At 44.4% G+C, this 15,231-nt stretch overlaps 1 protein-coding gene across 3 annotated transcripts in view; it reads left to right on the top strand.

Moving 5' to 3' along the window:
- The window catches only part of LOC117398670 (latent-transforming growth factor beta-binding protein 3), a 54,991-nt gene that overhangs the window by 31,808 nt on the left and 7,952 nt on the right, over window positions 1-15,231 (top strand). For all 3 annotated transcript variants that reach the window (XM_059015746.1, XM_059015747.1, XM_059015745.1), the window contains exons 7-21: window positions 214-372; window positions 1,776-1,913; window positions 3,307-3,320; window positions 3,732-3,822; window positions 4,588-4,683; window positions 5,350-5,475; window positions 5,901-6,032; window positions 6,655-6,783; window positions 7,116-7,235; window positions 11,227-11,349; window positions 12,637-12,759; window positions 13,055-13,174; window positions 13,405-13,533; window positions 13,858-14,031; window positions 14,875-14,958. In XM_059015746.1, coding sequence (XP_058871729.1) covers window positions 214-372; window positions 1,776-1,913; window positions 3,307-3,320; window positions 3,732-3,822; window positions 4,588-4,683; window positions 5,350-5,475; window positions 5,901-6,032; window positions 6,655-6,783; window positions 7,116-7,235; window positions 11,227-11,349; window positions 12,637-12,759; window positions 13,055-13,174; window positions 13,405-13,533; window positions 13,858-14,031; window positions 14,875-14,958 — 1,758 coding nt within the window. The remainder of the gene's footprint in view (window positions 1-213; window positions 373-1,775; window positions 1,914-3,306; window positions 3,321-3,731; window positions 3,823-4,587; window positions 4,684-5,349; window positions 5,476-5,900; window positions 6,033-6,654; window positions 6,784-7,115; window positions 7,236-11,226; window positions 11,350-12,636; window positions 12,760-13,054; window positions 13,175-13,404; window positions 13,534-13,857; window positions 14,032-14,874; window positions 14,959-15,231) is intronic.

Raw genomic sequence — 15,231 nt, 5'->3', positions numbered from 1 at the left:
GATAGGATCTGTGTATCCACCATCACAAATTCCTGAACCCCATTCTCCACGAGCTCTGTGCTGTTCCATTGACACCCTCCTCTTTATCAAAGGCTTATCCATGTTTACATATCACTTACACCTAACTGATTATTTGTGCAGTTTTATCTACAGGAGTTTGAACTGAACCCTGTTCTGTCTGTCTGTCTGTCTGTCTGCCTGTCTGTCTTTCAGGCGCAGAGCAGCTGGAGGAGAAGGGTCCATGTTATCGGACGGTGCAGTCAGACCAGTGTGACCACCCGCTCTCCGGCCATCTTAACAAACAGCTGTGCTGCTGCAGTGTGGGGGCGGCCTGGGGCAAGGACTGCGAGAGGTGCCCTAAGGATGGGACAGGTCAGCCGGACAGCTTCCGATCTTTCGGTTCACTTGTAAACCAGGGCTGGCTCTTCAGCTACACACTGCGCATTGTGACCCACAGCATGGCTGTCTTGATTTAGAGGGGGGGGCTGGAGTTTTTGGTAGACGTCATAAAGCAAAAAAAACTAAATATTTATCAAGGTAAATTTGTGTGGTAATTTTGCAGTTTTTCCCATTCATTTACCATTGTTTAGCATGGGTTATCATGTTTTTAAATATGATAGGGTCTTTACGATGGTCATTTTGCCTAGAACAATGACAATAATTCCCATTTCTATAGCGCCTTTCATCACAAGGATCCCAAAGCGCTTCACACACGCACACGCACACGTACACACACACACGCATGCACGCGCACGCACACACACACACACACACGCACACGCACACACAATGCACAATTAAACCATTCAATTAAACCAGTCTAATACAGAATTTGATAAAACAGAATTTTTGAAAAGGGATTACAAAAATGTGGTTTTAATTGTACAATTAGAAAAAAAACGAAGATAAAAGGCTATTTTGTAGAAATAGAACCATTAAATAACAACATTAATAAAATTGACAGAGAAAATGGTATTTTCTATAGAGGTTGTTTCATCTTTAATGGAACCATCATAGGGGATATATTTGCAGAAACTTTTCCATCTGTATGAAATTTTGCTAATTTTGCAAATATAGCCTATGGTAGTTCCATTAATTAGAGGGGTAACAATTTTGAAATAGTAAATATTTCACTTTTACTCTTAACATATAAAGATGAAATCAAGCCCACTTTTTCATTGATGTGGTAGCTTAAAGATCAGTGGGAGATCAAACCTTTAATCTGTTGGGGCTCCCGAGTGGCGCATCCAGTAAAAGCACTCGATGCGCCCTATAGCCTGGAGATCGCCGGTTCGAGTCCAGGCTATTCTATTGCCGACCGTAGACAGGAGCTCCCAGGGGGCGGCGCACAATTGACCGAGCGTCGCCCGGGGGGAGGGAGGGTTAGGTCGGCCAGGGTGTCCTCGGCTCACCGCACAACAGTGACCCCTATAGTCTGACCGGGCGCCTGCGGGCTTACCTGTAAGCTGCCCAGAGCTGCGTTGTCTGAGGTGGCTGCATGGTGAGTCTGCAGTGTGATAAAAAGTGGGCGACAACGGCACATGCTTCGGAGGACAGTGTGTGTTTGTCTTCACCCTCCCGAGTCAGCGCAGGGGTGGTAGCGGTGAGCTGAGCCTAAAAATTGGACACTACTAAATTGGGGAGAAAATGACAAACTAATTGGCGACTATTCAAAAAAAAAAAAACAACCTTTAATCTGTTATGGTTCACGTCTATGCTGTGGCTGTGCGTTCTCAATATTGTTTCTGTAAATCCTCTCTGTATCTGACCTCTAGATGCCTTCAAGGAGATCTGCCCTGCTGGGAAAGGCTTCAGCTACTACTCGTCCCACGACCTGTCAGTGCAGATTTACCCTGACGGCAGTGCCCACATTTACCACAAATCCAAAACACTGGGGTCCGTGGACCAGGAGAGTGAGTGCACGGGGCTGTGCGTGTCCGGGGGCTCCGTCTAATCACGCTGACTAGACTTCACTTTCTTCTTGTGTCAGAGGGTCTGTCAAACAAGGAGAGCAAGAGGAAGCACACTCTGGACTTGATTAGCGGGAGCCACCAAAACACTTACCAACACATTACATAAAGTCAGAAATAAAAAGCAGACAAAACATTAGTTTTATAGAACCTGTTGTGGTTTAAACGCTTTGTCACTGATATTCTGAGTGCGAGATCTGCACTGTCAGTGAAATTGTAAGTGTAAGGTTTCAATGGGGAGGTGGCTTCTAAGTCTGTGTGTTCGGGGGCTTCCTCGAATCATGTTGAGTGGATTTCGTTCTCTCGCACTGTGTAAGGGTGTTGATTTAGTTATATGTAAAGTAGAGGCTTTCATTTTGAATATTGATTCATTATTGCACACCACACACGCTGTTCAGAGAGGAGAATGGAAGCTCTCACATGTGCGTGTCTCTGAGTGCTTGTGTGTACCCCAATTCATACAGACAGATAAACAAGCCTGACTTCAGCTCACAACCGGAGCAGTCTTGGTATTTCATTGACTGTATATATGTTACTGCTGCAGTATGAATTTTATGAAATTTGAAATATGGCACAGTTGTTGCAAGTACTACATGAAGCTAGGAAACAGCACAGTCTCAATACATCTTACAGGTGTTGTTATAACTTATTTTTAACCCGCCAGTGCCATCTAGTGGATGCTAATTGGTATTGAACTCGCAGCTCAAACTCAACAACAGTCATTGTAGGATTCTTCTTTTTCTGTCTTCATTTTTCAGGAACAAAATACAAATACATTGAATAATATCATGGGAAGCAGCAATTAATCAAACAAAGCGAGGTTCAAACATTCTGATGGGGTTATGGCACGCTGCATTTTCTTCAATGCATGCATTGGTTTTTCATTGTATAATTAAACATAATTGACAGTTTGTAACTCACACTGGTCTGGCACCCAGTCCAGGTTTTCAGAACCTAATTAACTGTTTAAATGATCAGGAGAGAGGAATTAGATGTCAGATGAATTGTTCCTCCCTCAGCTGCATCACATCCGATTAGTAAACTACAGACGCACAGGTGAGACGTATTCATACAGTGATGGAAGGTGGGACCAGTTTATTCAGATTTACCAGGGGCCTGATTGTTCAAACTCCTGGCTCCTGATCATTTCAATAATAATAATAATAATAATAATAATAATAATAGACTTCATTGAGGGGAGTTCTGAACCCCAGGGCTGGGTGCAGCAGCAGCAGCAGCAGCAGCAGCAGTGTGAATTTCAAGCACAGTTCATGTATATTGTATAAATATATCCTTGTTCTGATATTGATTTTTTTTTCTGTACTCTCTCCCACAGTTGTTATACCACCGGTAAGCACTGCATGTTTTAAATACACGATGTATTTTTACAGAGAGACTCCTTGCTTGTTAAAGAGAATGTACTGTAGCTTTTTTGGTGTTTGTTATCATTCTAAGTGAACGAGCTTCAAATAGGAAATGAATGAACACAATTAATACAAACTGTTATAATCAATGCCGTTTAGCAGTCCCATACCAAGCAACACACTTTTCAGTACACAGGCAAAGACGCACAGAAGTTTTTATGAAGCACTGAGAAATGTTAGCACTAAAGTTGCAGGGCTCCGCACTTTGTTATCCCAAAGCCATTTCAGTCAGTAATTGCTAACCTGGGGAGCAGAATTCAGGTGAGAACACTCCGGTGTGAATTGAGATTTCCGCGGGTTTGTAAGCACAGTCTGTCTCTCCGGACTCTCTCTGCAGCTCCCTGACATGGAAGACCTTTCTGAGGAGCGTGAGGTCATGACCCTGGCTCAGTTCACCAGTGTCACCACCATCGGCTCACGCTACCCAGGTACTGTGTGAGACAAACGTGATAGTTCAGCAAACTGAATTTTAACGTGCAGAACGGACTGACAAGCTCTCTTCTTTAAGAGATGTTTAGTTAAGGGTTTAAATGTGTGCATGTTTTCTCAATGTTTGCATTTATCCCGTGGTCAAAGGTATGTGTGTCAAATATAGAGGCCGGCTGGAGTGTTTGCAGTAGGGTGTGTGCTAGCACTGTTTATTCAATATTTATTTAAACGTCACAGCAATTGAATGCAGGGCTTTTTTGATTGGTTACAAACATTCCCAATGTGTTAATGTTTAAAAGCTTAATAAGTGAAACGAACTTCCAAATCCCTGCCTATTCCTTATACCCTCCGATAAAGATGGAGTAGTGATATGAGATTGCAGTGGCCGTGGATGATGTGTGAAGCATCTATCAGGCTCCTCAAACCATTAACAGTTCTGGAATGGTGGATGGTTGTATTATTGTCTTGAAAGTCAGGGTTCAGTTTTGTTGGGTGGATTTGATCTGTGTCAATGCAGCAGAGATGTCACATCACATGACCAACCTAATCTCTAATTCAGGACGATGCCAAATTCAATAGACAGGTCCTAAAGTGGCCAGGCAGCACATCGTCTTCAATACTGATAAAATGTCTCTCTTTTTAGGAAGCAAAGTTGGGTACTTCTCTTTCTCTGGGACTTTGGTTTCACACAGGAAAACATGTTTTGAAAGAAATTATCTATGAGATTTTTGAAAACATGAGGCTCTTCTGTATATTCCCCACAGAGGTGGTAGCCAGACCCACATCCCCCGCTGTGTTGAAGGTACCTCCCGAACAGCATACAAAGAGTGCAGTGGAGATTGCACCAACTCAAATTACAGGTGAGTTTACTGCAACACTGTCATTACCTTGTACTTTAAGGGATACCAAAGCAGTGGTTCATTATCTTCACTGTGCTTTGAGAAGGGGCTGGTTCATTATCTTCACTGTGCTTTGAGAAGGGGCTGGTTCATTATCTTCACTGTGCTTTGAGAAGGGGCTGGTTCATTATCTTCACTGTGCTTTGAGAAGGGGGCTGGTTCATTTTCTTCACTGTGCTTTGAGAAGGGGCTGGTTCATTATCTTCACTGTGCTTTGAGAAGGGGCTGGTTCATTATCTTCACTGTGCTTTGAGAAGGGGCTGGTTCATTATCTTCACTGTGCTTTGAGAAGGGGCTGATTCATTATCTTCACTGTGCTTTGAGAAGGGGCTGGTTCATTATCTTCTCTGCTTTGAGAAGGGGCTGGTTCATTATCTTCTCTGCTTTGAGAAGGGGCTAGTTCATTATCTTCACTGTGTTTTGAGAAGGGGGCTGGTTCATTATCTTCACGGTTCTTTGAGAAGGGGCTGGTTCATTATCTTCACTGTGCTTTGAGAAGGGGCTGGTTCATTATCTTCACTGTGCTTTGAGAAGGGGCTGGTTCATTATCTTCACTGTGCTGTGCTTTTACCAGGGGGATGCCTCATTAGAAGCAGATTTCTGATGGAATTTCTTTTTTTTTTCCAGAGGTGGACGCCTGCAAGCTAAACAGGAATATCTGTGGGCATGGCGAGTGTATTAATGGACAGGCAGGATTCTTCTGCCACTGCAACACTGGCTACCGGCCTCATGCCATCAGCAAATACTGCGTGGGTAAGCAAGTATTGCGTGGCACCTAAGCACACAGCACCTACAGATACATTTTAACAGTACCATATTTTAAATAAAGGGCACTATATTTAAATCGCTGCCATTATTGTTACAGTAAAGCACCATTTAAAAGTGAAATCTACAACTAGATGTTTGGTTTTTTGATTAAATACAAGTTATAGAAACCATTTGCATGGTCCTGATATCTAATTCAGTAGCTCTTTAAGGGTTATAACACACTGTGCTGAACACAGTAAGGCTATAGTTGTATCAAGGGGTTCTGGTGACCCCATAAACCCACAAGAGTGAAGCCCAAGTAGCTGTGGCGCTCCTGGGTGTAAAGAGGTGATTGGCTTGGGGATCGCAGGATGCCCACTGACCCGTAATGACCCGTGATGACCCGTGTTGACCCTTGTTTGTGGTTCCAGATATGAACGAGTGTGAGCTGGAGCCGTGTGGCAGTGGGCGTGGCCTGTGCATGAACACGGGCGGTTCCTACACGTGTCGCTGCAACAGCGGGTTCCGGCTGCAGATCCACCAAGGCAAGCGAACATGCGTGGGTGAGTGAACCACACAGAGCACCTCTCACATGCACAGCAGGACAGCACTGTGGGATATACATTTACAAGTCTATGGAGACAGACTTAGTACAGAGGGTCTGGCTCTGGAGAGAGTCCTATGAAGAGCAACCAGACTAATCCCAGACCTAAAGGAATGAGCAACAAAGAGGAGCTGAAGGAATGAATCTGTTTAGCAAGAAATAAGAATCAGGGGAGCTTGATTGATTGAAGTTGACAAACCTTAATCAATACTTTAAGTGCAGCATCAGGACACAGATGGAAATTAAGTGGGGGTAGACTTAAGACAGAGGGAAGGAGACACTTCTTCACACAGAGAGTGTTGAGGGGATAGAATGGGTCACCTAGCCATGTTGTTGAGGCAGAATCACTGTCCTTTAAGACCCGACTTGACCACATTTTGAGATCAATCATCTACTAGGAACCAGACGAGCGCTGACCGGCTGACTTGCCTCCTCTCATTCTTAATGATTATTTTTTATTTTGAGGAGGTTTCTTGTTCGGGGTGTCTGATTATCCAAGCACCCCCCTTCCCGATTAGCTGAGAGGTTTTACTGTGACTGCATTGCAGGACTCAAGCCTGTGCTTTGTGTTGATGTTTCAGATGTCAATGAGTGCGCCAAACCCAAGATCTGTGGTGATGGGGGGCGCTGTGTGAACCAGCCCGGGTTCTACAAGTGTGACTGTTACCCCGGTTACAAGAGCAAGTCTCCTCGCCACCCCATCTGTGAAGGTAAGCACTGAATGCCAAAGCATGCTGTCAATAGAGTCATTCTGACACAACTTCATTCCATTCATCTTACCCGCTGTCCACTTCCATTCACTATGCTGGTCTCCAATGTCCAAATACCTGTTATAACAAATATGCATTTAGATTTTAAATCTGGTTCTCAGTTTCCATGCCTTATCCTCAGGAAACCCAGTCAATTGCCTCTGTAAATTCATAAACCTTACACTGGAGACTCTGTATAAAACCTGACACATTCTGCTGTTGACGTCACGGTTGGTAGTTACAAACATTGTAGCTGTAATATGTGAGCTCAGCTGTGGTTTCTCTGTTTCCAGATATTGACGAGTGTCTGGACCCCAATATGTGCCCAAACGAGCGCTGTGAGAACCGACCCGGGTCCCACGACTGTATCCCCTGCCCCCCTGGGCACCGTGGCCAGGCTCAAGTCTGCTACGGTGAGCCACTGCAGCCCTGTGAATTTTAGGAGCTGGTTCAAGAGAAATCAGCTTCACATGTCATTTTAATACACACCCACCCTTATTATTCATGGTGTTTGCAATCGTTCATGTCTGGGTTCTCTTGCTCCAATATTATTATTTTCCTCTAAACTTGCCTGTACCCGGCTTTGTGCTGCTTTGAGCTTGTCTATAGAACCCTAATTGCCGGAACATCCTTCATCATTCTATTCCAATCACGTGACCAACTCTGCACTCCCCACCTACTCTACGTTTATAGAGACAGAGTGGGCAGAGATGGTAGGTCACACTGTCACATGATCTGAATGGAATGAGGAAGGCTGTTCAATCCTGACAGTTAGGATTCTCCAGACAAGCTCAAAGCAGCTCAAAGCCAGATTTAGAGAAAAATGAGAAGAATATTGGAGGAGCAGAACCCAGAACCACTCAGAATGATTGCAAACATCATTAAATAGTAAAGGGCATGTAAAACAGCTATTTAAATGAGATTGAAGCTACTTCAATCAATCAATCAATCACTCTGTATTTTATATAGCGCCTTTCATAGTGGACCACCATCACAAAGCACTTTACAAGATGCAGTAACAACAAGAAAATCCATAATACTTTAAATACAGAGAAATGCATAATACATGATATACAGTAAAAAACAATGCATAATACATTAAATAGCAGACATCAGGGTTAAAGAGCATGGAAAGCAAGAGAGAACAGGTGGGTCTTGAGAGTTGATTTAAAGCGAGCGATGGTGGGAGCATCACGCACCAAAGCTGGGAGAGAGTTCCAAAGAGTCGGAGCCATGAAGCTAAACGAGCGTTCTCCAAGTGTGGTCCGCTTTTGCTTGGGCAAGTTTATAGTATTTTATATACAGTGTGTATATATAGCTTCTTTACACAGATGTCACCAGATAGTTTCTCTATAATCAATGCAACTTTCTCTGTAATAACCGATCTGTCTTCTCTTAAACACTGAAGAAATGAATCCTGAATCCATGTGTTCACGCAGCCGTTCTAGCCTATCCCATGTGCATGCTGTGATTAATTCAGCTAATGCCGGCTGGTTTGTATACGATACTCTTTGTCCTAGGTGAGCATGCTGTTTCAGTGATGTGAACCAACATGCAATGGGACCCCAGATGTAACGATGGCAGAGTGCATGTCAATGGATGTCGATTATCCAGATATTTTCAGTTTCCAAATATGAATAATCCCTCTTTTAATCCAGATGTTTTTCTTCTTGATTGATTTTGCTCCAGAACAAATCTCTGCTAATCCACAACTTTTCATATTTGATTAGATGTGGGCAGGCGTGGCTGCACTGTTGTGCTAATCCAGGTTAGATTACTGTAGCCCCAGGTGTCCATGCAATCCTATGCTGGTCCAGATGTTTTCTACTTTTTGTAGCTCCAGATGTGGACGGTGGGACCAGAGCTGTTAACTCCAGATGTTTCATTCGCATTGTTGCTCCAGATGTGAATTACAGAACTGCTCATTCCACTTCTGCGATTCTGCAAATCCAGGATGTTTTTCTTGGTGATTAACTGCACTCCAGATACAAATTCCAAATCATTGTGCTAATCAGGAGATTCTCTTCTAGATTACCAAAGATCTGCACAGGAGCCGAGGGAACAATAATTTCACTCCCGATTTTTGTATTTATTTATTTAGGAGGAGATTCACCCATTGAGACAGAGGTTTACAAGGGGGTCCTGGATGTGAATTACAGAACTGAACGAACCCTGATCTTTGTACCTTAGCTGTGCTGAAATCTCTTTCCTCTATCTCAGTAATTTTTTGTATCCATCCACTATTAATCTGCCATCTCGTATTTTCAGCGGCTCACAATATCACGCGCAGAAGCATTAGCCCGGATGCTGCAGGCATGTACCCCCCTCTCTCTCCCCCTTCCCTCCAGCACCCAGCCCCCTTCTTCCCCGTACGCTTGCCCCTGCCCCCTCCTCTGGTGCTGAGGATCCTGTGCACAGGCTGGGTAGAAGGTCCCCTCACCACTGAGCGCCAGTCCAAACTGGGCACCCTGTACGTTCCATGCAGTTGTAAGGATTGATCTTGCACTGCTGTATCCCAGAACAGGGGCTAATTTTACTGACAGATCATGCTTTATACAGGGCTTCAAACTTGCTTGAGCCCTACAGCCAGTCCTGGGTTTCAGAACTTGGTTTAAGTATGTTATTGAAGATTCTGGTAGTTTGAACAATCAGGCTGCTGGTAAATCTGAATGAACTGAATGCACTTCTTATCACAGCATGAAAAAGTATCATATTTAACATCAATTTAATGTAATTTTTAAAAAAAATACTAAATTGAGATCCAAAACCCATGTATGGGTGTCTACAAGTTTCAAGACCTGCCAAGGCTATGATTATCAATTCTCTTACCTCACTGACCCCCTTAAAGGAGAGCTAGCCCAGGCTCTATCTTCCAATAATGCAAGATCTCTGATTGCACAAGCTTCACAATTTAAGTAGCCTTCCCTTAACCACCTGCTTCACACTTAACAGAGCACCACTGGCTGTGTATTGCATTTCATTCCCTAGGAGTTGTAGGTTCAGCTGTGCAGCAATGGAACCAGTTTTAGATTGGGTGTTCATCTTGGGCTGCCGTACACATTGTCTTCGGTTTAAAGACAATGGCAAGAAGGCGAGTTGGTTGGTGGAGGGAATGAATCGGGACCAATATACACAAATACACATGATCAGCACTGCCTCAACTTTATTAGGACCTGTCTGTCTCCCTGATTGGGTTTAGCATGCCCCTGGTGTGGGGCATGTTCTCCCTGTACACCCTGTGTCCCTTGATTACTCTGGAAGGCTGAACAAATTACTTAAGCATCAGATCAAATCTGCCCAACAATGCTGAACCCTGATGGCTACTCTCAAAACGATAATGCCTCCATCCACTGTGCATGAGAGAGACTTCTTCCACGGCCACCGCAATGATCTCAATCCAGTCGAGCATGTCTGGGATGAGCTTGGGCAACCTGAGGCACCTTCCAGCACCTTGTGGAGCCAGGTCAGGTCAAGGCTGTGATCAGGGCACACAGAGGTCCAATCCAATATTAGGTGCAGGTCCTAATAAAGTGGCCAGGCGGTGTATGTATACAGTATACAGTCTGATATATATGCTGTATAGTGCTCCCTCTGTATAACTCAAAATGCAAAACATTGTGAAATAGTAAGAGCTAATGAAGGATCTGTACACAGGACACTGTTACAGAACCCCTGCAGTGTTTACAACAAACGCATTACCTGTGCAGCAGCCTGTGTTTTTTCTTTCTCAAAGTCGAGAAATCTTTTCCCCAGATGATTTATGACCCATGCAGTGTGAATAAAAATATCTAAACAAACATATAGATCGCTGCGGTACAGACAACACAGGAACTACTGCAGGAGGCTCTGGAACACTTTATGGTAAAGCACCTGTGAAGTTTACAGTCTACATGGCCTAACCGTGAACTCGATCTGTGAATTATATCATCCATTCTCAAAGGAGCCCTATATAGGTATGCATTGACATATACACAAGTTCAAGGCTTGCTCCTTTTCAGCGGCTCACAAAATACTGTAATAAATCACTCACTTTTCAGAGTGTTTGACTGGGGTTCTGAGCTGTGACTGAGTGGGGCGGAGATACTGGGATCCAAAGCCAACAATAGGAAAGCGTCGGGTATGATTGACACCCGTTTCATTTGCTGTGATTTCGCTTGGATATCCCGGGTGCGTTTGGTCAGCTGCTGGTCAGAAACAAAGAATGAATTGAAAATGATGGTATTGAGCAGCAAAGCCCCTGCAGCCTGGTGCACAGTTAACAGGTCCCATGATGTTTCAATAAAGAAGTCAAAAATAAATACTCTAAAAGATGGGTGATTTATCATTTGCGAAGGCTGAAAAGGAACAAGCCTATATACAGATTTCCTATGGTGTGTGCTTAAGTTGGTTTCCTGGGTCTTGCAGACATTGACGAGTGCCAGGGCCGGGGTGTGTGTCCGAACGGCCGCTGTGAGAACCTGCAGGGCTCCTACCGGTGTGTGTGTGACGAGGGCTTCACTTCCAAATCCAACAGCAAGGCCTGTCGAGGTAAAAACTCCTCTTCCATTCACAATCATCTGCACACAAGCACTGCACTTCACATTCATGACCACGTCAGCACAAAGGGACCAGCCATGCAAAGAGGACATACCTACAAAGGGAAGTTCTATATAAAAAAGGACAGCCCTGTAAAGATGTACCTGGTTGTTAAACAAGATACAATTGGGGCAAACTTGGCCCCCCATTTTTATTGCAGTAAGAAAAAGCATCAGTAAAAAGCGGGGACCAAGTTTGCTTCTTTTGTAGATTTGAAAATGCATCCAAAACTATAATGCAATTTCCAGCAGCAAAACTCAATCTCATCCCGTTCCCAGTATCAAACTGGGGCAGCTTCCACCTGCAGTCTACAATCCACTCTGCAGACGGACACATGACACACAAGTCAAACCTGTATGTATCTCGTTGTTGTATAGTTGCTATTTATGAATGAATTCACCACTTCCAATATTCCCCTGACAGTATAATATAATCACAGCCTACAGATTTAAAGCCCGCCTCTCTCTGTCTAGCGTCCTTCACATTGGATGCTCATCAGGTCACTTCAGTGTGAGAGATGGAGTTCTGCCAGCCTGCAATCCTAACTGAGGCAGACAGACAGACAGGCAGACAGACAAGCATTGTAAAGCACAGAGATGTGTGGTAAAGCATAGGGAAGCATTGTAAAGCATAGAGAGGTATGGTAAAGCATAGCGAGGCATTGTAAAGCACAGAGATGTATGGTAAAGCATAGGAAAGCATTGTAAAGAACAGATGTATGGTAAAGCATAGGGAAGCATTGTAAAGCACAGAGGAGTATAGTAAAGCATAGGGAAGCATTGTAAAGCACAGTGGGGTATGGTAAAGCACAGGGAAGCATTGTAAAGCACAGAGAGGTCTGGTAAAGCATAGGGAAGCATTGTAAAGCACAGTGGGGTATGGTAAAGCACAGGGAAGCATTGTAAAGCACAGAGAGGTCTGGTAAAGCATAGGGAAGCATTGTAAAGCACAGTGGGGTATGGTAAAGCACAGGGAAGCATTGTAAAGCATAGAGAGGTATGGTAAAGCATAGGGAAGCATTGTAAAGCATAGAGAGGTATGGTAAAGCTTATTAAAAACAGCTTAATCACTCAATTGTAGTGTATGTTGTAATACATAAAGAAACGTTTAAAAAAGTCCATCAACTGCTGGTGCCTAAAGACACTTACTGTGTGACGGCTTCATGCAAATCTCTAGAGAAATGGTTCTGTGGTGTATTGCATTGGAAGTATTGTCAGTGCTTTTCTTGTCACCTGGCAGATATCAATGAGTGTGAGGATGATCGCCTGTGTGCCAACGGGCACTGTGTGAATACGGAGGGATCCTTTCAGTGCCAGTGTTACCCAGGATTCCAGCTGACACAGGAGGGCAGCCACTGTGAAGGTATGCCCCTGATACCACGGCTGGTGGAGCACTCCTATAACAGCTTCCCACAGTAAAAGCATGTAATAAAATACTGTGAAAGCATGGTGAAGCCCTTCTTCATTCAAGTTGCAAATTGTATCATTTTAAATTAACCAAAGTTTTCTTTTTTGTTTATTGATTCGAAATGCAATTTTAATCATTCACTGTAAGTCAGATTAATCATTGTCCAATTAGACTGGTGGGATGGTGCGATCCCTGTGCAAGTTTCTGCCCTTAATCCCCAGCCTCCATGTCTCTCTCTCTCTCTCTACAGACACTGATGAGTGTGCAGTGCCCTCTAACTGTGTGGGAGGGCACTGCATCAACAAGATGGGCTCCTACTCATGCAAGTGTCAGAAAGGGTTCCAGCTCCTCAATGGACGCAGGTGCCAGGGTAAGCAGATATCAGCTTTCAGTTATATGGGGTAAAACATACAAGAAGGGTTTGGGGAGATCTTTGAGTTGAGAGATTTGTTAATAAAACATGTTAATAGGGGGAGAGTAGAGGGGGAAGGGAGAGAGGAGAGAGGGAGGAGAGGAATAAGAAGTGAGAAAAGGGTAGAGAGATGGAGGAGAGGGGAGAGGGGTTTCAAATTGAAGTTACTATAGTTTTCTCTTCTGCAGACATTGATGAGTGTGCCCAGGATCACAGCCTGTGCCAGCCCAATGGAGTGTGTGTGAATGTGGACGGAGACTATCTCTGCGTCTGCAATGAGGGCTACCTCAACTCTGAGGACAAGCACAGCTGTGAAGGTAGGGGGCGCTACCTCGAGCAGGGAACAGTGACTGGAATCCGAGTACAACAGCCTCTAACCCGTCAACCAAGGGCTGCTATGCAGCTACTAGAAATGTATTTTCTGTGTAATTCCTTTTAAGAAAAAGTTATTCTGTGTTAATTAAAAGAGTCACCTTTACCATAATGTACGTCTTTTTCATATAGGAAAAATCTGAGAGCAACAAAATGATATCAATACATGTTAGGTAAGATTTGGTGGGATTGTGTTGTTAGCCCCATGCACTTTGAGCATGGGGAAGGAAGTGCGCGGCAGTGTTTTCAATGGGGTTGCTGTCCTGCAGAGATCGAGGTGGACTCTGATGATAAGAAGGAGTGCTATCTGAACCTCGATGACACCGTGTTCTGTGACAGTGTCCTGGCCACCAACATCACCAAGCAGGAGTGCTGCTGCTCGTCCATAGGCTCCGGCTGGGGGGACCACTGCGAGATCTACCCCTGCCCAGTGCACAACTCAGGTGAGAGGCCAGCACTGCCCCAGAGCTCCCATTGAGCCACGACCTTCAGCTCAATCATAGCTGACAATCCGCTGTGCAGCTCTGGCCAAAAGATTTGCATCACCTAGAATATTATGACTGAGACATCATTTAAAAAAAGAAGATATGAACATAATGTATATGTTTTAGTTAACATCATGTAATCAAAGAAACTACAAAACGATTTCGCAAAAGTCTACTGGAAGCCATAGCAGTCACAGTGAGCAGGGTTAGCTGTATAGTCCAGCAGTCACAGTGAGCAGGGTTAGCTGTATAGCCCAGCAGTCACAGTGAGCAGGGTTAGCTGTATAGTCCAGCAGTCACAGTGAGCAGGGTTAGCTGTATAGTCCAGCAGTCACAGTGAGCAGGGTTAACTGTATAGTCCAGCAGTCACAGTGAGCAGGGTTAGCTGTATAGCCCAGCAGTCACAGTGAGCAGGGTTAGCTGTATAGCCCAGCAGTCACAGTGAGCAGGGTTAGCTGTATAGTCCAGTCACAGTGAGCAGGGTTAGCTGTATAGCCCAGCAGTCACAGTGAGCAGGGTTAGCTGTATAGTCCAGCAGTCACAGTGAGCAGGGTTAGCTGTATAGCCCAGCAGTCACAGTGAGCAGGGTTAGCTGTATAGTCCAGCAGTCACAGTGAGCACGGTTAGCTGTATAGCCCGGCAGTCACAGAGAGTATGGAATGGGTTACCTAATCATTGTGATCCTTAGAGACCCAGCTTGACAAAACGTTTAGATCAACTAGCTACTAAGAGCAGGACCAGAACTAATGCTCTGAACGGCCTCCTCTCTTTTCTGATGTTTCTGTGTGTTTCTTCCTCCAGCTGAATTCTACTCTCTCTGCCCCGCTGGAAAGGGGTTCTACCACGCGGAGAACCTTCTGGAATACGGAATGCCTGTTCACATAGGTATCCATCCCCAGACGTGCTTCACTATCCCCCACAGCCGCAGGAATGGAGTTCAGGAGGTCACTTACACCACACATTTTTCCACACATCTGGAAAACCACACCTCCAATTGTAATGAAAATTGGTATTAACATTAGCATACGGTACACTTAGCATAAGGTACTGGGAATATGAGACTGTGGGGATGTATTGAGGTGTCTCTCTGTCTGTATGACACACTTCCATATCTACAAAAACCTCATCCAGTTGTAATTAAACCAGCTCTAACATCAT

The sequence above is a fragment of the Acipenser ruthenus genome, chromosome 51, assembly GCF_902713425.1.
Source record: "Acipenser ruthenus chromosome 51, fAciRut3.2 maternal haplotype, whole genome shotgun sequence".
NCBI lineage: Eukaryota > Metazoa > Chordata > Actinopteri > Acipenseriformes > Acipenseridae > Acipenser > Acipenser ruthenus.
Note: the sequence above shows the minus strand (reverse complement) of the source record. Positions and strands in the feature narration are given on the sequence as shown.